This window comes from Globicephala melas, chromosome 4, assembly GCF_963455315.2.
Source record: "Globicephala melas chromosome 4, mGloMel1.2, whole genome shotgun sequence".
In the NCBI taxonomy this organism is placed as follows: domain Eukaryota; kingdom Metazoa; phylum Chordata; class Mammalia; order Artiodactyla; family Delphinidae; genus Globicephala; species Globicephala melas.
Window position 1 is genome coordinate 45,942,652 of NC_083317.1, and position 20,450 is coordinate 45,963,101.

At 40.9% G+C, this 20,450-nt stretch overlaps 1 protein-coding gene across 1 annotated transcript; it reads right to left on the bottom strand.

Annotated features, from left to right (window-relative positions):
- Positions 1-265: 265 nt before the first annotated feature.
- CPOX (coproporphyrinogen oxidase) lies at positions 266-13,913 on the bottom strand. Its single transcript, XM_030861011.2, has 7 exons — positions 13,241-13,913; positions 10,955-11,098; positions 10,049-10,159; positions 9,274-9,415; positions 7,012-7,230; positions 3,387-3,491; positions 266-1,604 (listed from the first exon to the last, which is right to left on the bottom strand). Exons 1-7 carry the CDS (start codon positions 13,773-13,775, stop codon positions 1,517-1,519), a joined length of 1,344 nt encoding a protein of 447 aa, XP_030716871.1. The 5' UTR covers positions 13,776-13,913; the 3' UTR covers positions 266-1,516.
- Between the last annotated feature and the right edge of the window lie 6,537 nt (positions 13,914-20,450).

Consider the following 20,450-nt stretch of genomic DNA (forward strand, 5'->3'; position numbering starts at 1 on the left):
AGAGGTTCCTTTTCATTGTTGAGTAGTATTTTAACATATGGATATATTATAACTTGTTTATCCATTCACCTGCTGATGGGCAGTTGTGTTATTTCTAAATTTTGGCTACTGAGAATAAAGCTGCTATGAAAATTCAACTGCAAAATTTATATTTTTCTTGGGTAAAATACCTAGGAATGAGGAACTATGGTTTTAGTACTAAGAAATATTTATCTTCCCTATGTCAATTACCCTGGAAAAAATGAAAAATACAAACATTTCTTAGTCATATTTCATAATAAAATTTATCAGCACACCTGTTGTAAGAGTTGAAGAATTCATACATTTTCCAGCTCTACAGAGTCACAAGATCATACATTCAACATATTCCAAGATAATGCTTAATAATATGTAGGAAGATAACATTCCTTATAAACTTCAATATATTATGAATAAAATATTCACATTATTATATGAACACAGAAGTCTTGAGAACTCTGTTGTGATTTTCTCTTAAGAGCAAAGGTAAAAGTTGCAGAATCTCTAATTTAAAAAGAGGACTATTTCAATTAGTCCATATTCAAGGAAATATATTTATAAAATGTTTACATGCTTCTTACACTAGTTATGTCTGCTTTAATTAGAGAAGGAAAATGTTTCTCATTTCCTAAATTCACAACATCCCCAGGATTGTTCTTAGTCTAAACCTCCATACAGAAATGTCTGGAATAGAAATTTTTAAGTATCAGAATCCAAGGGTATAAGCTTTCACATTCAAAAGTGCAAAGAATCTCAGCATCAACAAATTATAGTTCTACAAAAATCAAAATTACAACTTAGATATCCCTTGTTTAAATAACAGTGATGTCACTTTAGAGTTAACTACAGGTAATCACTGAATTGTAACATGCAGAGACTAAGAAAATTTCAAGTATCCCTAAATATCTATCATTACAAAAGTGAATATTTTATAATACTATGATCTCTAGAGAAAGATATATAAAGATTATGATCAAAGCAACTTCAGTAATGACAAAGTAAAATTTTTACTTTCATTTCCAGTTGCTTTCTAAAATTACCAGTCTCAATCTCATTGAATTAATGAAAATAAAATTTGTCCCATAACAGATTTTTGTGGCTGAAACTAAACCTTTAAAAAATATATGAAACAAAAAAAATAACATGAGAAGTTTCCTGATACAAATTCTAATATTTAGATCCCCTAAACCAATTCTTGGAAATTGTCACTGTTTGTAAACTAGTCATATAAAATGATTCTAAAAGTATAAACGAGTTTTACATCAACCAGTTGACTCTGACAAGCTGCCACCTCACCACCCACCACTGACAGCATCCAGCAGAAGCCTGTGGTGCTTAAAACACATTTCACCAGGAAAGGAGGCAGACTCCAGGGCGGAGAAGACTGGAGCTCTGAGACACAGGTAACTAAGTGCCACACAGTGGCGGTGGTGTCAGCCAGTGGAGCAGGGGGCCCATTGTGTGTCCCCCAGACCCCAGGAAGACTGCTCTGCCTGCATCAATGCACCCAGTCCCTCGGATGGCGCAAAACGTCCAGAATTTCAGCTTCTTTGGAGTTCTCTGAGGGTGAATGCATGTACTCCCATCTAGGCAGGTTCAAAACAGAAGCAAAAAACGTAATAACAATAAAAAAATAAATAAACAACATACATAGCTCTTTATCTAAAATAAATGAAAAATAAAATTCTAAGAGTAATAAAAAGACTTATACCTCTTTGTCTCCACTAGGGTTTTAAAAAATATTTGCTGCTAAAGAAATAAAGTTTCTTAATAATTCCTGAGCATACTCTAGCTAATATTAATATTCCAGAGCCAAAACATACTTTTACTATAAACCAGGGTTTCATAAAGTATAGAACCTCAGGTGATCCATGGGCAAACTTTTCTTAGCTTAGTACTTTGGCATTTTTTTTTCATGTGTTACTTTCTATTTATGACAGAAATGTTGGTTTGCCTTTAATTTTCTCTCTGAAAAAACGAAGAGTATAAAATTTAAGTAAATAGTACCTCAGATTATATATAAATCTACAAATATGGTCAAAATGGTCAAACTGTAGCATGAAATCCGGCAAACACTGGTTTAGATCAGAGGCTGCAAACTCTTCCTGTAAAGGGCCACATAATAAATACCTTAGGCTCTTGGGGCCACATACCTTTTGCAGTCTCTTGCCTATTCCTTTTTTGTTTGTCTTTAATAATCCTTGAAAAATGTAAATTCCATTCTTAGCTTAAGGGCTGTACATAAACACAAGTGGACCTAGATTTGTCCTGAAGCCTTAAGTTTGCAGACCCCTGGTGCAGACTTTAAGAAGCTAAAAATAACCTGTTGCATTAATGTTACTCAGTTGAGCAGGGGATTGATTTATAATCCGCCCTTACCTGCAGTTTGGAATGTGCATTATAATTAAAGGCCAGCAGAGATCAGGTAGACTACCCGAGGCCTTAAGATCTCATGTCTACTTTTTAATCACATCTTGCCTCTAGGGTGGCAAGAACACCTAACAGTGATGTGCATGAGAATCCAGCCAAGGACATGAGATCCCACGAGCAACAGCTAAACAAGGACAGAGCCAATGCTATTCTGAATGTAGTGACAATGGTAGAGGGTACTGATCTCACAAGGCTAGATCTGCACAGCAGAAGGACGCAAGGCAGACCTTCAATGCCAGCCAGTCCATTCTTATTTGGATATTTAAACTCATGGAGAAAAGAAGATTCTAGCTCTTCTAAAATAAGCAATGGTCATATTTTTTCTGATCTTTTCTGTTTCAGTCTGGATACACACCATTCTCACTTCCTCAAAGCCAAAAAAAGTCAACTGTAGATCTTTATTAACCTAATAGCACCAACATAAATAGATTTTAAAATTCCCCACAGAGATTCAATTAACCTTTATGGAAGCACACCATGGCAGCACGTAAAGCATCTGAAATAATCCTGCATGCTTTCGTACAAGCTTAATACTTCATAGTGGAGAATAAGACCTTTCCCCACAAGTGCAATCATTTCCAATAAAATTAAAGAGCTGTTATGTTCATATAAATCTACTTTGCTCATAGCTCTTCCTAGAAAATTACCAAGTAGGAACAGTCAATCTAGCTCCCTAGACGCCATCATCCACCCTATCTTCTCACTCCCTTTATCCTTTCCCTGCTCTCACATATAAAGCTATATCATTTATCCTGCCACCCCTTAAAAAAAAAATTTGATTTTCCTGTGATTTGCCTGTGATTTTCTTATACAGGCAGCAAGGTCAAAACCAATGTAGTCTTTAGGAAAGACATTTGTGGTGTCAATGTCCATGTTTTGTGGGGATTAGAGGATTGTGGGGTTAGGGAATAACTATTATTCTTATGAGTTATTCTTACCGGGCGGTGAGAGGTAAAGACATCAAGATGCTTTCAATCCTGGATCCTGGAGTGAAGAGGCCAAACTTTGTACCCCGATCATACAGCAGGTTAAATTCTACATACCTGACATAAAAACATCAAATAAGATTAAGGGCTGGCTGAGTAAACTCTTTCTTAAGATTAGTCCATAACAAATACTTAAAGGGGGGGGCACCTTCCCACCACCTCCCACCCCATCAGCTGGAACTGGCAGAGAAAACACCAGTCTCATCAGTTGAGTTTTCGCCATCTGGAAAGGCATAAAGAAAAGGCTATTCTATCCAACAAACAATAGGATATAGATTCAGCCCCAACACAGAGCAGTTACAAAACAATAAGGTTATGTTTTCCAATAAATAAACAGAACGAACACAAAGCTTAGAACTTGAAGGCACAAAAACAATTAAGAAAAGCAAATGGCACTGTTTATCAGGATAAAACAGCTCTCTCTGGCCCTCGCCTAGAGTCTGAGATGCTTCACAGTCAAAGACTTCATTTCACTGCCAATAACTCACACGAACTAAGACAGTGTAAGGCTCTTGTAACTGAAAGGCCAAGAAAAGATTACAGAAATCTATTAATAATTACTAATATATTCTAGATATTTCCTTTTCTTAAAATAGTTAACAGCATTAATAAGCAGTCTTCCTGCAAATTAATGACAAAGTCATAATAGAAGGTAGTGATTGAGTTGCAGTGCTCAGTCCTTAGCATCAACTAAAACCTGGTTCAGGATATTAGTTTTCCATGAACTGCCACAGAGTCATATCTAAACTCTGTCTAGCTTAAAAATCTGTGATTGCCTTTAACATCATGAGATCCTTTGTAAAAGGGTCTGTTCTCTCCAATTTCAAAAGATAATTTCTACTACCCAAAAGAATTGAGAATGATCCATAAATGTGAAAATTTCAATAGTCCCCCTTCATATCATTTCTCAACTCACTCAAAAACTACTCTCTTGGTCTAAACTTCCCTCAGATATGACCGTTTATGCATGGGTTACTGTATTTAATCACAACTAGAGAAAAATATTCTCTAGATTCCCACAGTCCTTCAATTTTTAGAAAGCAACCTTCACTGTGGAAATTGCCAAAGGCTCTGAGAAAATTTAAATAAATTACATTCATGGATCCCTTTCTAGTCCTCACCACTTATTTATCACTGATTGAGTTCTGTGCACTAATAACTATTTAATACCTTCTTATGTCTGTTTCAAAAGATAATTTAAATGGATCTTCTTAACTTCTTCCTAAGACCATGGAAAAGAATTCCAGTCTCTCAGCTCCCTTTTTCACCCCTGATGTTACCCTCCTGAAACATGATATTTAAGGGATGGCTGTGACTCTCTATTTGTACAGATGTCTTGTTCAAAGACCCTTGTAAGGAGATCCCAAATGAGCCTCTATAGGATCCCTGTGCTGCTTTTCTGTTCTGAGCGAACAATGCTCCTTTCTGTATATCAGCCTGACTCTCACCAGGTTTTGCTTAGATCTGATCTTTCTGATCCTTTCCATACATTTATCCTCTCCGAGGTACCTACTAACTATGAACCTTAACCACTCCCTTCAATTTAACTGATACCTACACTGTATCCTGTCTCCCTTTCCCAAAATACAGCAAAACAAAAAAGGAGACTAAGACTGGAGGTTCAAGGTCTGGGGAGAGAATAGTAGTAACTGAGGACAAGAGACTCAATGAGATAGCCAAGTAAGAGGCTGCAAAGTCAAAAGAGAAGCAGCCTAACCACTGCAGGGGAAAGTCATACAGAAGGGGATGCGAGGAAGTGGGGAAGAGTAATACAGGTAATGGGTTATGAATGCCGCGTAAGAAAGTGAAGACAGGGCTCATAACCGCAGCAAAGAGCTGGGGTTATCTTAAGCCCCAGAGATTTCTGCCATTTTAAGGCCCAGAGATATGGGTGGTAGAAGGAGCCTCTCTTTGAAAGTACAGTCACCCACCACACCACAGAAAATCAACCTAATACCCCACACTTCTGCCTAATTCAAAAAACACGGACATGAAATGATACACACAAATGGAACTTTCAAAATATGTTGTCAATTAATAATAAAAAACAAAACAAACAAAATAAAACATCATTCCTATGTCCAAGAAGTTTTCAAGGCTTCACACCTCATTAGTATTCGTGAAACCTGCCAGCTTTGCGTAAGAAATCTTATGCAAAACTAGAACATTGCACTTTCCACGGAGTTTTTCTTTTTTTAGTTTCTTGTTTGTTTTTTATTGGAGTTTGTTGTTGTTGTTTCCACAGAGTTTTAAATCATTCTCTTAGGATGGTCTTCCCCACTACACTGTGAGCTTTTCCCAGCATGGTCCCTAGCCATAGGAGGCACCTAATCAACTCAAGTGAAGGGAAGGAGTAGTAAAGGTGTATCTGGGAAATCATGGGGCCAAAAAAAAAAAAAAAAAGTCCCAAAACAGATGCATAACGTCCCAAAACAGATGCACTGTTAAAGAACTGTCTAACAAGAACACGTAATCAATTCTCATTTTCCCAAGTTTATAAACAGGGAGCAAGCAAGCAGAGGTAGTCCTAAGAAAGAATAAACAACAAACATTTACCTTGAGACTTTGAACATTATCTAAGTTGACCTTTTAGCTTTACCTCCTTAAGTACCCAAAGTTTCATATGCCTGAGACAAAATTAACATAAATGAGAAAATCCATTTTATAGCCACGGACCAGTAGTACACATGCAATTAAGATGGTAATGAGAAACCGCTGTGAGCGGGAAGACTGGATAATTTGGAGCTGATTCACAATCACACCACCGCTGAAGATGACCCCACGCTGGTCACCCAACCGAGCTCACCAAGCTGCGTGCACAACGCAGGGTGGCTAAGGTGAGCATCGCAGTCAGAAATAAGACCTACTTAACTTCATTCACATCTAAGAAAGTCTGCAAGTTTTGAAGGCACGATGACCTGGTTCCACACCTGGGATCTTTTATTTACTAGCTGTGTAAACTTGGGCAAGGGACTTACTTTGCTAAGTTTTGTCATCTGTGAAATGATGATAATTACACCAATCTCACAGCTTTGTGAAGAAATTTAGATGCAAACTGCCTAACTTATTAGCCAGCACATATTAACATCTCCATAATTAATAAATACTATCATTAAGTGTAAATAATTTCTGAAGTGATTATTTTCATCGTAACACCTTCCAAGAAAACCTAAAGATAAATGAAAAAAATGTGTGATTCCAAATTTACAAAGCAGCAAAAACATTAAATGATTCCCCTATCTTGGTGTAAGGCTGGAAGGTATTGCTAGAAGAAACTATAAGAAATCAGCAGAAATAAATTCAACAAGTTCTTACTATAGGCCTAATATGGTTCTCTAATGTATACACAAGTTAAACAAACTTTGCTCTTTTTATAATACTATTTTATATAATGTTTCTTAATTCACTTGATATTTATCTAGTTATGAAAAGAAATTAGGGTATTAACAAAACTCTGACAAAGTATCTGCCCAAGACAACATATCATCCACTCTGATTACGGCTGCCCCACTTCCCGACCTCCTACCCACCCCAGAGTTACGCAATGAGACGGTTCATTCTCCGGTCACTCACTCACCGTCCTCTCCGGAGCTGCTGCCACAACTTCTCCCGGGGGGTGAAGGAGTCATCACAGTGCTTTTTCACAAGGGGGATATAAGAAGGAATGACAGCCTGGGCACAGCTCTGCACAAAGCAAAAGACCTCCTCCTTGGATGGAGAGTCAAGGTCATCAAAAAAGATACCCCCGATGCCCCTCCGCTCCCCACGATGGGCTATAAAAAAGTAATCGTCACACCTGGAAAATACAGCAAGGCCAAATCAGGGACCAAAGAGGAAAAAACAGACAGACATGAAAATCAGTGTGAGCATTTCAGCTTAGAGCACCATCCCTGACTAATGCCAGCACAGCGCCCTCACTTTTTGTCCATGTCTGAAAATGAAACTAGAGTTTTAGACAGATTTCCTGCAGTTATCAACAACGAAGAAAATGCTTACACTTTTACCTACAAAGCAACAGGCAAGCTAATACATGTCTATCTGAAGATGTGGCACTCTAAGACCTTTACTGAAAAGAAACAGAGTCCACTATTAATACTGTATTTCCTTCTTTTTTTTTAAGCACTGTATTTCTTAAAACAAGTGGTGCTGCTGCCCTCAGAAGCACTGCTACTTTTGCAGCAGGCAGGAATCCTCTACCAACAATGACACAAACCAGGTCCTTGACGGAGTGCTAACCCCTAAGCTGTCTGAATCAGTTCTTATTCACCAAAGGAAGGCAGAGTAAATTATTTCTAAGGTCTCTTTCGGCAATAAAATGTGATGACTCTATAGCATGCATAAGTCAGGGGGAGGGCTGGTGGAAGGAAATGGTCAGAGAATAAGAGTCTTCAGAACATTAAAGGTTGCCCTTGTGAACCAGCACATGAAACTATCAATTTGTTTTTGAGTCTTTCCCCACCTGTGCCTACTAGAGCAGATTTCCTAAGTCTTTCCTAATTGCTAAATTTGCAGTATAGTTTACATCCTGGAAATAGTTTTCATTATCTCTGTATAATGAGGGTTCTTAAATAGAAGACCTGTACAAACAAAAACTAAAAACTATTGAAAAGGTTATCTTAAAAATAGCCTTAATAGCTTAAAGTTTAAAAAAAAAAAAAGGCAGCAGATGCAAATCCCTAGAACTGATGTGCTGGTATAATTCACCTTGACTGTGACTTCCTGGCTTTTCTTCACAGGTACATTTTATTAACAGAATTAAAGTATATCCTGAGCAAGGCTGTAAAGCCAGCTTTAACTAAATCATGTTATTTCCAAATCTCTTTTCATGATATTATGAAATGAAGAGATTTACTAAATATGTATACTAAAATTTTTGGCTAGCCCGCATCCTAGATATTTTATTAATACTACTCAGATAAAGTTCTTCAGTAATAGCGATAAAAGGAAACCAAAAAACAAAAAGAGAGAGAGAATATCTACCCCACCAATCCTCCTCCTGAAAGGAAGCTGATTTGTAAGAGAAAAACAACCCTTCATCCTACATCTGTGTGTCCATAGCTGTCCAGTGTTTCGTGGTAATGTCAAATCAAAGAGAGGTTATTTAAATGTTTTATAATTTCTGAGGATTTTAAAGCTGAACTCCATATTCTTAGATAAATAACATCAAGATTCCACAAATATTAGCACTAAAAGCAAAGCAAAAAAAAAAAAAAACCCAAAAACCCTTTCTGTTCCTCCTTTTTCTAGAATGGCAATTAGCTCTAAGCAGTGTTGAGTACATTATTATTCCAAACAACTTATGCACAGACTCCATTCCACATCTACCAAATATCCTGGGTCTCCTCACACCTTTTTTCTTTACCATTAGAGTTCCTTTCACAAAGTTTCCAATCCCACTTTCTCCTTGTCCAAAATCTCCGGTACATTTGCACCTCTCCTAATAGTTCTCCAACCCTTCCCATGCCCTAACACATTTCCATGGCAACGAGATAATCCTCGTGTGGGATGAGAATTTAATATCCCACTTTAGGATTAAAAAGCCTCTGATTCTCAGGCATATATCACCTTCAAGTTTATATCCTAAAACATCTGGTATCAAAAATGATATTGCTGCCCAATTTTTATCACAGACATTCAAATATTCCTAAGAAAATAATGTATTAAAACCACTTAAAACTCGTATCTCACTTCTGGTGAAAGGAAGGAAGGGAGGGAGGAAGGAAACAGTTCAACCTTCATAAGCTGAAAAAGATACTTAGTGACACAGTAGTGCCTTCAGGATCTACAAAAGGAATGGAAAATACTCAGCGGTCATGAAAAGTTCAATAACTTTACCTACCATTTTTTAAATTTGGGGTAGAGATCTGGACCATGCTGGTCACAAGCCTTCTTTAGAGTCCTGTGAAAATGCACTGCATCCTCTTGGTTCAAGTATGTTGGGGTAAGGTCACATCCACCACCAAACCACCACTGCTTGTTACCTACCAAATCGAGACATGTGATTCTGATGTGGACTTTGAGATGCAGCACACTACTCAAAAGGAAAAGTTAAATACGTTGCTTTAAATGCCATCACCTGCAGAGACACCAAAAGGAGTGGCGTGCACTGCACAGGTGCTCTGACAGGGTAACAGCTGGCCTAGCTAATGGCAAACATAGACTGGAACTATATTTACATAATGAAGCATGATCAATTGCACCCCATCTTAAACCCACTGACAACGCACTAGTGAGTGGCAAAGCTACACATGTGGAAAATAATTTCCAAAAGCAAGTTCTCAAGGGCAACTTAACACTGCACGTGAGGTTTTCCTTTGGATGTAATAAATTTATATTTGCAAAGAACCCTGTGTGCACTTTAAGTTCGGGTTCATTAAATCATTCCTTGTGTGTTGGAGGAAAATGGGGATGCCAGAGACCAGCCAATACCACCTTCATTTTTCACATCTAATAAATAATCCATTGCACCTGCCAAGGAATAAGCTTTCACGTTTCCCAAAAAACCTAGTTAAGATGGTATTTATTTTTTCTTGATTTTAGATGTTATGCCCCCTAATGTGTTTTAAAATACACATTTTGCACAATAATACTTTCCACACCTCCAGAGCCCTTACCGTCGGCTTCTTCTACTTCAAAGTATCTGTAGTTGAAATGGATAGTGGGAGCATGAGGATTCTTGGGGTGGATAACAGAGCTCACGCCCATAGCAGAAAACGGCAATTTACCTGGAAAGTAAAACATGCAGTGAGCTGCACTCGATCACCTGGCTTGATACAAATTAACTCCAACATGGTTTCTGAATCAATTTTCAAAGGTTGATTTTCAATTTGTCTCTTAAAATATAATTTTTAAAAAGTAACTGTGTCAGGCTTCCCTGGTGGCGCAGTGGTTGAGAGTCCGCCTGCCGATGCAGGGGACACAGGTTCGTGCCCCGGTCCGGGAAGATCCCACATGCCGTGGAGCGGCTGGGCCCGTGAGCCATGGCCGCTGAGCCTGCGCGTCCGGAGCCTGTGCTCCGCAACGGGAGAGGCCACAACAGTGAGAGGCCCGCGCACCACAAAAAACAAAAAGTCACTGTGTCTTCAAGTCCGTTCTCTATGTCTGCGCCTTTATTCCTGTCCTGCCCCTAGGTTCTTCATAACTATGGACATATATACACTACCAAATGTAAAATCGATAGCTAGTGGGGAGCAGCCGCATAGCCCAGGGAGATCAGCTCGGTGCTTTGTGACCACCTAGAGGGGTGGGATAGGGAGGGTGGGAGGGAGACGCAAGAGGGAGGAGATATGGGGATATATGTATATGTATAGCTGGTTCACTTTGTTATAAAGCAGAAATGAACACACCACTGTAAAGCAATGATACTCCAATAAAGGTGTTAAAAAAAAAAGTAACTGTGAACATGCTCAGCTGGCACAGGCACCCAGATGGAATTTTACAGAAGCAATATGTACTTTATAAATAAAACTTGCCGAGAGAAAAGGTTTACAGGGACTATTAAAGGAGATTGTCTGATTTACCATCTTTCGTCTTTAGCTTTTTTCCTCTGCTTCTCATCTGTTTTGCTGCTTCCTCAGAAAGATTTCCATGAACGACAGAAATGCTCACCCCGGCCTTTTCAAAAACATGCCCATCTTGAAGTACACAGCTGATGCCACCACCTCCTGTTTATGGAAATGTAAAATGAGGAGAGAATGTTAAGGGTATATGGGAAGTTAAAAACAACTGCTGCACGAAGGTGGTGGGATTAGGAGTTATTTTCCTCCTCTATTTTCCAAATCTTCCATAATATCAGCATATTTATAATTTTTAAGTACAATAAAATTAGATAACCAGCTTAGCTTTATGACATTTGCTACTGATCATGGGTGAATATTTTATCTCCCCACACCACCCAACCGAATACTCTTCTACATCCTTATGTCATCATCTAAAATGAATCACTGGAATAGTTTCCCTTCAAATAAAGACTGTTAAGAATGGCAGCTGTTGGTTGTGATACATGAGAGAAAGCTAAGATTAAAAACAGGAATAAGTACATTCAAAGAGTGTTCCAGTACTGCCAAATTTAAGAGCTCCATATTGTTTCAATTGTTTTTTCTCAGTGTGCTGTTTGCGCCTTTTAATTTTGTTTACAGGTAATTAAAAAACAGATACTGAAATGCTTAAGGAATTCGGAAGCTTGAACTGAGTGAGACACATTAACATTTAGGTATATGAGCTTTACTACTAGTAGCTGGTTTGTTTTTTGAAGACACTAGAGGTACCACAAGAGTTAACTGTTTCATGAAGCTTCATGTTTGGCTTGTTTTATTTCTAAAAATTTTTAGAGCTGGATGGGACATGAGATGATCCAGTACGACCCTTGTATATTTCAAATGAGAAAACTGAGGCCCAGAAAGGCAAAATACTTTCTCCAAAAACACACAACTAGTAAGTGGCCCAAACAATTTGTCTCAGTGCTTTCTAAGCATCAAACAATATTTGCAGCACTTCATATATATACACCTTATTTTACCCTTATAATACATTCATATGTTATTTATAATTTCATTTCATAGATGAGGAAACAGAGGCACAAAAAGTAACTACTGAAGGTCACACAGCTAGTCCAGGTTGTGTCCTGATTCAACAGTCTTCACTTAAAAAATTAGAAGATGGAGGACTTTCCTGGTGGCAGTGGTTAAGAATCTGCCTGCCAATGCAGGGGACACGGGTTCGAGCCCTGGTCCTGGAAGATCCCACATGCTGCGGAGCAACTAACAACTAAGCCCGTGCACCACGACTACTGAGCCTGCGCTCTAGAGCCTGTGAGCCACAACTACTGAGCCCACGTGCCACAACTACCAAAGCCCACGCACCTAGAGCCTGTGCTCCGCAACAAGCCACCCCAATGAGAAGCGCACATGCCGCAACAAAGAGTAGCTCCCGCTCACCACAACTAGAGAAAATCTGCGCGCAGCAAACAAGACCCAACACAGACAAAAATAATTAATTAATTAAAAAAAATTACAAGATGGAAAACACTACGAAAACCAGATTTAACTTCATTTAAAATAAATGTGGCAGTATCACAGCCCCAAATCAGCTGATGAGAAGTTGCTGCAGTAGTCCCAGGTAAGAAGAATCAGAAATCCTTTAAGTTTATGACCAAGATGTAAGGTTTCACTGTATAGGCAATAACATGGTCATGAATGTAGGACACTATAAGTACTAGGTTATAATACTTAAGTATTTTACCAGTGGAAATAAAGATTTTCCTGGCACGAAATCTGATGGGTGCATTTGGCAGAACTACTGACAAGCCAGGTCAAATATTTCTTGCGTAACCTGGGGAAAAGACACAATGACACAATAACTCCCTCAGCTGGAGGAGACTGGTTGACCCTTAGTAAAGAGGAGATGACTTTTTTTTTCCATCTCCAAAGGAAAAGAAAGGGTAAACGCACCCAGAGAAGCAGAGGAAATGTGGAGAAAATCTATGCTCAGTTACAACCTTGGACATCCAAGCCTGTTGGCTAAAACTGACCTTAAGATTTGTATGAAAAATGCCATATAAAATTGCAAAGATTTTTTAAATGTCCAGTACTAGAGTGACAGCAGATCTGGGTCCACACCTGCAAGCTGAGGGCTGATGACCCTGTCAGTGTCAATCGTTTTAAAGGTGTCCCTTTTAACCTAGCAGCCGCTGTGTAGGTACCCCTTTCCTTACTCCCATCCCCTATTCTGAGTCATTTTCTGCCTGCAAACTAAAGCCCGACCTCTCTTCCCCATCTCCACCTCCCGCTAGGGGCCGACCTCCTCACCTTCCTTCCTCTCCCACCGGTCCACAGAGAAGCGGGCGCCCCCGTCCACCTGTGCCAGCGCCTGGCACACCTGGGCCTGGGTCTCCAGGATCAGCAGCTCCATCTTGGTCTTCATGTCGCCCGGCCTCCTCCGCAGCTCGTGCAGGTCGGTCACAGGCGAGGCCATGAAGCAGCTGCAGCGGCGGGCCAGCTCGTCGTCCTCTTCCTCCGGCCTCCCCGGCGAGGGGCTCGGCGCCCCCGAGCTCTTGCTCGCCATCTCCGCCCGCTCCACGTGCCCGAAGGCGGCGGCGGCCAGCCCGGCCAGCCCGGCCAGCCCCGCGGCCAGCCCCGCGGCCAGCCCGGTCCTCAGCCGGGGGCCGCCTCCCGCAGTAGGGCCGTACCCCAGCCCGCGGCTCTGCTCGGGGCAAGCGGTGCCAGGGGGGCGGCAGAAGCGTCCGGCCGCGCAGCGCAGGGACCAAGAGCGCAGCTCCCCGCAGCCGCCCCGCGCCGCGAGCCAGCAGGGGCCCGCGCTCAGCTTGCCCAGGTGCATGGCCATGCTCCCGCACTGTCACCCTGGGCAGTGCCCACCTCCCGCAGACAGGCCCCTGAGCCCCTGGAGTTCCGAGCGGCAAGCGGCGAGCAGCGAGCGGCGCAGGCACAGGGAAACTTCGCCAGAAAAGAGCTACTACCGGGTCGGCTCCCCGGCGTAGAATGCCGGGAGCTGTAGTCCCGGCTCCTATCGTCGCCTGCAGGGGCGCGCCCGGGAGATAAAAGAATCCACCGTCCCCAGAAGGGCGGGGCCCACGGGTAGAGAACTGGGGTGCTGGGTAGGAGAGGGCAGTGGAAGCGAAGGCGGAGATAAAAGAGGCCGTCTTGTCACGCACAACCTCTGATCTGCGGTTCACCCAATCACAGGGAGAAGACAAAGTAGGGCTAGACGCGCCGAGGGCTAACTGGGGAGAAATGTGGCCAGAGACCCTTGCCCCGACTTACATTTCTAAACAGCCTTGCAAACCCTGCCTCCTGTATGTATAGATGGCCCCTTCGTCCCCTGTTCTGGTCCTCTAGAGCTTCTAGAGCTTGTAGGATTGGTGGGGGCGGAGCCTGGGAAACTCCTTACCTATGGGCTAGTTTTCAAAAGGAGTCGGAAAAGCTAGTTAAAGGACTCCTAAGAAAATCCTAGGAAAAGACTTTCTGGGATCAATTCCATACCACAGTTCTATCATAAAAATCTTCCCAGGCCTTGCTTCTACAGCGCCCACTTAATTATTTTGGAACTAGGAAAAGCAAAGTGTTTTATTACTAAACCGGCATAAAACTTAGGAACTGGTGTGTCTGGCTGCTCAAGGAAGAAGAGATTTAAACATACGGATCCTACAGTTGTAGAGTGCTGCCAAGTATTTCTCACGTTGAGTACTTGCAGCAACTCCGGTAAGCTAGGCAGGACAGACATTCACAATCCTTCCTCTTCTCACCCCCAGCGCGCGCACACGCACGCGCGCGCGCACACACACACACACACACACACGTCAAGAGAAATGAGGAAAGAAGCTAACATAGGTTTGGTAGATTTTTTTTGTTCCTGTAACCATGCCACAGTTCCATGTTGTCTGGACATAAGAGTGTAAGAAGGACTGTCATGGGCTAATTCGTCCCTTAAGTCTCCAGGATGATTTTAATTTCTAGTAGTAGATAATTACGTAAGCCACTGGTGGTGGTTTCTACGTTTTTTCTTGGTGGCTAGATGCAGTGATGGAAATTCCATGGCTGCGGGTCAAACCAGTTTTTCAAGGCAGTGTATTTTCTCATCCACAACAGCATCCAGCAGCTCTTACACAGAGCATATTGTTAGCTGGGTGGGCATGCTTGACTCTCTAGCATATTCTCTGTTAAAGGCCTGGATTAAGAAGTGAATGAACTACGTTGGGGGAAGCTTTTAGCTGTAGTGTAACTTGCCGGGAGGCTGAGTTGGCAAAGGAAAGAAAAGATAAGAACTATCGGTGTATAATGCAGCCCACTGCAGGGAACATGGGTACTGAGTGAGCACCAAGAGGGGCCCAAACCCAGCCTGGAAGCCTGGCAGGTCTTTTGGCAGGGGAGAAACCAGAGCTGAAGAACCTTAAGGAGGTTTAGCCCTCAACAGGGTGAGGGAGGGTCTGGGAGCTCTGTGGGCGAGGGATTAAGAAACATTAGCTGGGTATTAACCCTCCTTGACTGGTCTAGACCATTGAAAAGAACACCTCAAGGTGTAAGGGAGGAGGTGAAGGACAGACGGTGTCTGTGTTCAGAGAAGAAAGATCCACAGGGCAGTTTGGGGCCTCAGCCCTATCGGATATCCTTGCGGCATCCTGGGTCCTGGGCCTATGCACCTGCCCACAATCACTTTGTCACTCCTAATCCCATTCCTGCCTCACCTCTCTCTACCTGGGCAACTCTTTTGTGCCTTTCAGAACTGGGATCTGGCTTCACCTCCCACTGATGCCATCCCTGACCCTCCCAGGCTGACTTGGATAGCATCTTCTCCTCCTCTAGGCTCCTGTGCTCACCCCTACCTAACACTTGTCCTACAGACAACACATCCGTCTACCCCACCAGACTGTGAGCTTCGTGAGAGCAGGGTCTTTGTGTCCCCAGCACCTACCACAATGCCTAGCGTGTGGCTGGCTCTGAATGTTTATAGAATGAATGAACAGAGGGCAGACTGAGCAGGAGACACTGCCAGACGCTCCGAAAGAATCAAGAAGAAAGAGAGTTGTGAGACAGTGAGATGTGAGGGGAGAGGGAGAGGGGGCAAAACTGATGAAGGGGGTTAAAAGGTACAAACTTTCAGTTATAAAATAAATAAGTCCTGTGGATATAAGATACAGCATGATGACTATAGTTAACAATACTATACTGTATATTTGAAAGTTGCTAAAAGAGTAGATCTTAAAAATTCTTATCACAAGAAAAAAAATTTGTAACTATGTGTGGTGATGGATGTTAACTAGTTAATTGCAGTGATCATTTTGCAATAGATACATATATAAAATCATTACGTTGTACACCTAAAACTAATTTAATATTATATGTCAATTATACCTTAATTTTTTAAACAACAGAAAAAGAACTATCACTCAGGGAAGGCTTTGTTTGCCTTTTCTAGATGCCTGTGATGGGGTTTTTTTGTTTGTTTTTGTTTTTTTGCGGTACGCGGGCCTCACTGTTGTGGCCTCTCCCGTTGTGGAGCACAGGCTCCGGACGCGTAGGCTCAGCGACCATGGCTCGCAGGCCTAGCCACTCCACAGCATGTGGGATCTTCCCGGACTGGGGCACGAACCCGTGTCCCCTGCATCGGCAGGCGGACTCTCAACCACTGCGCCACCAGGGAAGCCCTGTGATGGGTTTTGACTGAGCCTGGTGGTGATAATTGAACCTCATTAATGAAAAGGAACCTCTCTCGCCCATTTTCCTTTAAGAACCCCCTTCATTATTGCTCTAATTCTGAGAATACCCATAAAGTTAGTAAAAGATAAGCAGGCACAGGCTGTTTTGAACATTTGCCTGGTCAGATAGGCTGGACTTGAGCCCAATTGTGTGCTAGTTTCCAGGTTTCCACCCCTCCCCACCCTTAGCCTTTCTATGTGCAGGGCCTCTCTCATTTCCTCCTCTGGTTTCCAGCGCCTTCCCTACCTTCACCTTGTTATGGTACACTTAAGAAAGACCTTAACAGCCTGATTAGTGTGAGTTTAAACCACACTTCCTAGGCGTTCAAATTGTCTCCAAGGAGGATACTTGTATGTAAGTGTTATTTGTTGGGGTGGAGTAAAAGGCATCCCCTTGTCAAGCAATTTCAAGCATCAGAAAGCTGACAGGGACAAATCATACGTTTAGAGTAAGTTGTAAGACATAAGGTGTAAGGTAGATATTCTCATCCTTTTTGAACCCAGTTTCCTGCACTGCTGTGTGTTCTGTGTGACCCTACCAGCCAAAATGATTCTGACTAGACTTATACAAACTCATGAAGTATAGGTATATTAGTATCATTTTTCAAACTCCACATGCTTCCCAGAATCCTTATGAACTGGATAAGAGGAGGGTAAACCCCTCCTCTCTGCCCCAAAGCCCTGTTGAACATAACTGACTTTAGGCCTGCTGATGGTATATGAGTCTGCCTTTTTCTGGAGAGAATTAGAAAAGACTCTGACATCCCTCTGGCAGATTTTCTGCCTTCTAAAAACACACACACAGTCATAATTCCGAGTACCTTAACTAAATTGTACTGCTTTCACCAATTCCCAAATTTTGAGAGCCAAACTTAAGAAATGTATTGGGTTGGCCAAAAGGTTCGTTCGGGTTTTTCATAAGATGGTACGAAAAACCTGAACGAACTTTTTGACCAACCCAATATTATTCAAGTGACTCAGCTCTGTTATTTTCTGCTAGATACAGAAACTCAGGATAATTATGAGCTGTGCTGCCAAACAGATAGGTTTGCCTTGGCAAACTTCTGCCAATTTATCCGAAATTCTAATGAGGGTGGTCATGGGGTGATAGTAGTGAGATTAGCAAAGAAGTGGAATTTTTTAGATTTTTACTCAATTTTTGTCCTAGAATTTGCATTTTAAACTTTTAGGATTTTGGAGGCAAATATTTACACAAATCATTAAAATAATTGTTTTTTAAAGCTAATGTAGGCTAAATATCTAATTCAATTTGGTGTTGGTAATTTGTGTTTTCTTTAACTGAAGTAATTTTTTTTATAGGAGCATAGTTGCTTTACAGTGTTGTGTTAGTTTCTGCTGTACAGCAGTGAATCAGTTATACACATATATAACTATAACTATAACTATATATATATAACTATATATATAATCCCCTCCTTTTCGGATTTCCTTCCCATTTAAGTCACCATAGAGCACTGAGTAGAGTTCCCTGTGCTATACATTAGGTTCTTGTTAGTTATCTATTTTATACATAGTAGTGTATATATGTCAATCCCAATCTCCCAGTTCATCCCACCCCACCCCCCGTCCCCCGTTGGTGTCCATACATTGGTTATCTACGTCTGTGTCTCTATTTCTGCTTTGCAAGTAGGTTCATCTGTACCATTTTTCTAGATTCTACATATATGTATTAATATATGATATTTATTTTTCTCTTTCTGACTTATTTCACCCCATATGACAGTCTCTAGGTCCATCCACGTCTCTGCAAATGGCACAATTTTGTTCCTTCTTATGGCTGAGTAATATTCCATTGTATATATGTACCACATCCTCTTTATCCATTCCTCTGTTGATGGACATTGAAGCTGCTTCCATGTCCTGGCTATTGTAAATAGTGCTGCAATGAACATTGGGGTGCATGTATCTTTTGGAATTATGGTTTTCTCCGGATATATGCCCAGGAGTGGGATTCCTGGGTCATATGGTAGTTCTATTTTTAGTTTCTTAAGGACCCTCCATACTGTTCTCCATAGTGGCTGTATCAATTTACATTCTCACCAACAGTGTTAAGAGGGTTCCCTTTTCTCCACACCCTCTCCAGCATTTATTGTTTGTAGATTTTTTTGATGATGGTCATTCCGACCAGTGTGAAGTGATACCTCATTGTAGCTTTGATTTGCTTTTCTCTAATAATTAGTGATGTTGAGCATCTTTTCATGTGTTTGTTGGCCATCTGTATGTCTTCTTTGGAGAAATGTCTATTAGGTGCTCTGCCCATTTTTTGGTTAGGTTGTTTGTTTGTTTTATTCAAACAGAAAGTCACAAAAATTATAATCATCCTCATCAGTTCACTCAGTCCCATGTAATTAATTTTTTTCATCTTGATCTTTTGTTAGCACTTTTGTGAATTCATCAGTTTTCCATTTGAGTTCTGAAAATGCTTATCATTCAGTTCAGCAGCATCGTCAGTTACCAGAAACCTGTACTTGTCAGAGTCTTTTCCATGAATTCCTTGAAGATGAAACCCTTTTATAGGAACATTTTTGCGAAAGCATCAGAGTACACCCTGAACTGTCTGTAAATGACAAAAGACTTAAAAATGACTACGGTTAAAGATTTGATGAAAGTTCATAATAATGCAATTGACAAGGAAATTTAGTTATTTCTGAGATATACATTTTAAAGTAATAACTAGAATTATGACTTATAACATTATACCAGAACATATAAGATTTTTAGAAATTTCATGTAATGTCTGAAACATTTATATTAACATATTTCCATACAAATAACTCAAAGAAAGTTTAGTATTAGTTGTTTTGTTTGTTTGTTTGTTTATACTGCAGGTTCTTATTAGTCATCAATTTTATACACATCAGTGTATACATGTCAATCCCAATCGCCCAATTCAGCACACCACCATCCCCACACCACCGCGGTTTTCCCCCTTGGTGTCCATACGTTTGTTCTCTACATCTGTGTCTCAACTTCTGCCCTGCAAACTAGTTCATCTGTACCATTTTTCTAGGTTCCATATACATGCGTTAATATACGATATTTGTTTTTCTCTTTCTGACTTTGTTTTTTTTTTGATGTTGAGCTGCATGAGCTGTTTGTATATTTTGGAGATTAATCTCTTGTCAGTTGCTTCAATTGCAAATATTTTCTCCCATTCTGAGGGTTGTCTTTTCATCTTGTTTATGGTTTCCTTTGCTGTGCAAAAGCTTTTAAGTTTAATTTGGTCCCATTTGTTTATTTTTGTTTTTATTTTCATTACTCTAGGAGTGGGTCAAAAAAAGATCTTGCTGTGATTTATGTAACTAAAGTAATTTTAAAATTAGTTTTTCATAGAGGTGTAGATACCACCCAAATATTCCAGAAAAATTTTATCAAATAGAGAAAGCCATGGTGCCTGCCCCTTATGTCTTTTATGTTCTGCCTTTAGCCCCTCTGTAATTCTTTCCTGTAGTAATATGTATGTGATATCTGGAGTTACAGCACCATTTGGCGACCAAGATTAAGAAAGTCCCATGAAAATGTTTGCACAGCGGTAAGATTGAAGGAGCCTGGGTTCTGGTTACATCCTTGAGCAGATGCACTAGCCCTGGGCTGCCTACCTTTGGAGCTGTTATTATATGAGAAAAAATAAATTAAGGTACTGGTTGTCAGGTTTTCTTTTACTTGCAGCTTAAGTCTTTCTAATACTCTAATTCTTCCTTGTTCGTTCAGATGCCCACCCTGGAACAAATCCACAACGGCTGGGGTAGGAGATAGGATCATGTTAGAACACAGGGGACCTCCCC

Coding starts and splice junctions, on each gene's coding strand:
- CPOX (XM_030861011.2), bottom strand. CDS start 13,775: ATGGCCATGCACCTGGGCAAGCTGAGCGCGGGCCCCTGCTGGCTCGCG. Junction 7,231..9,273: donor TACCCCAAATTTAAAAAATG/GTAGGTAAAGTT, acceptor TGTATTTTCCAG/GTGTGACGATTACTTTTTTA. Junction 3,492..7,011: donor CAGCAGCTCCGGAGAGGACG/GTGAGTGAGTGA, acceptor TTTTTATGTCAG/GTATGTAGAATTTAACCTGC.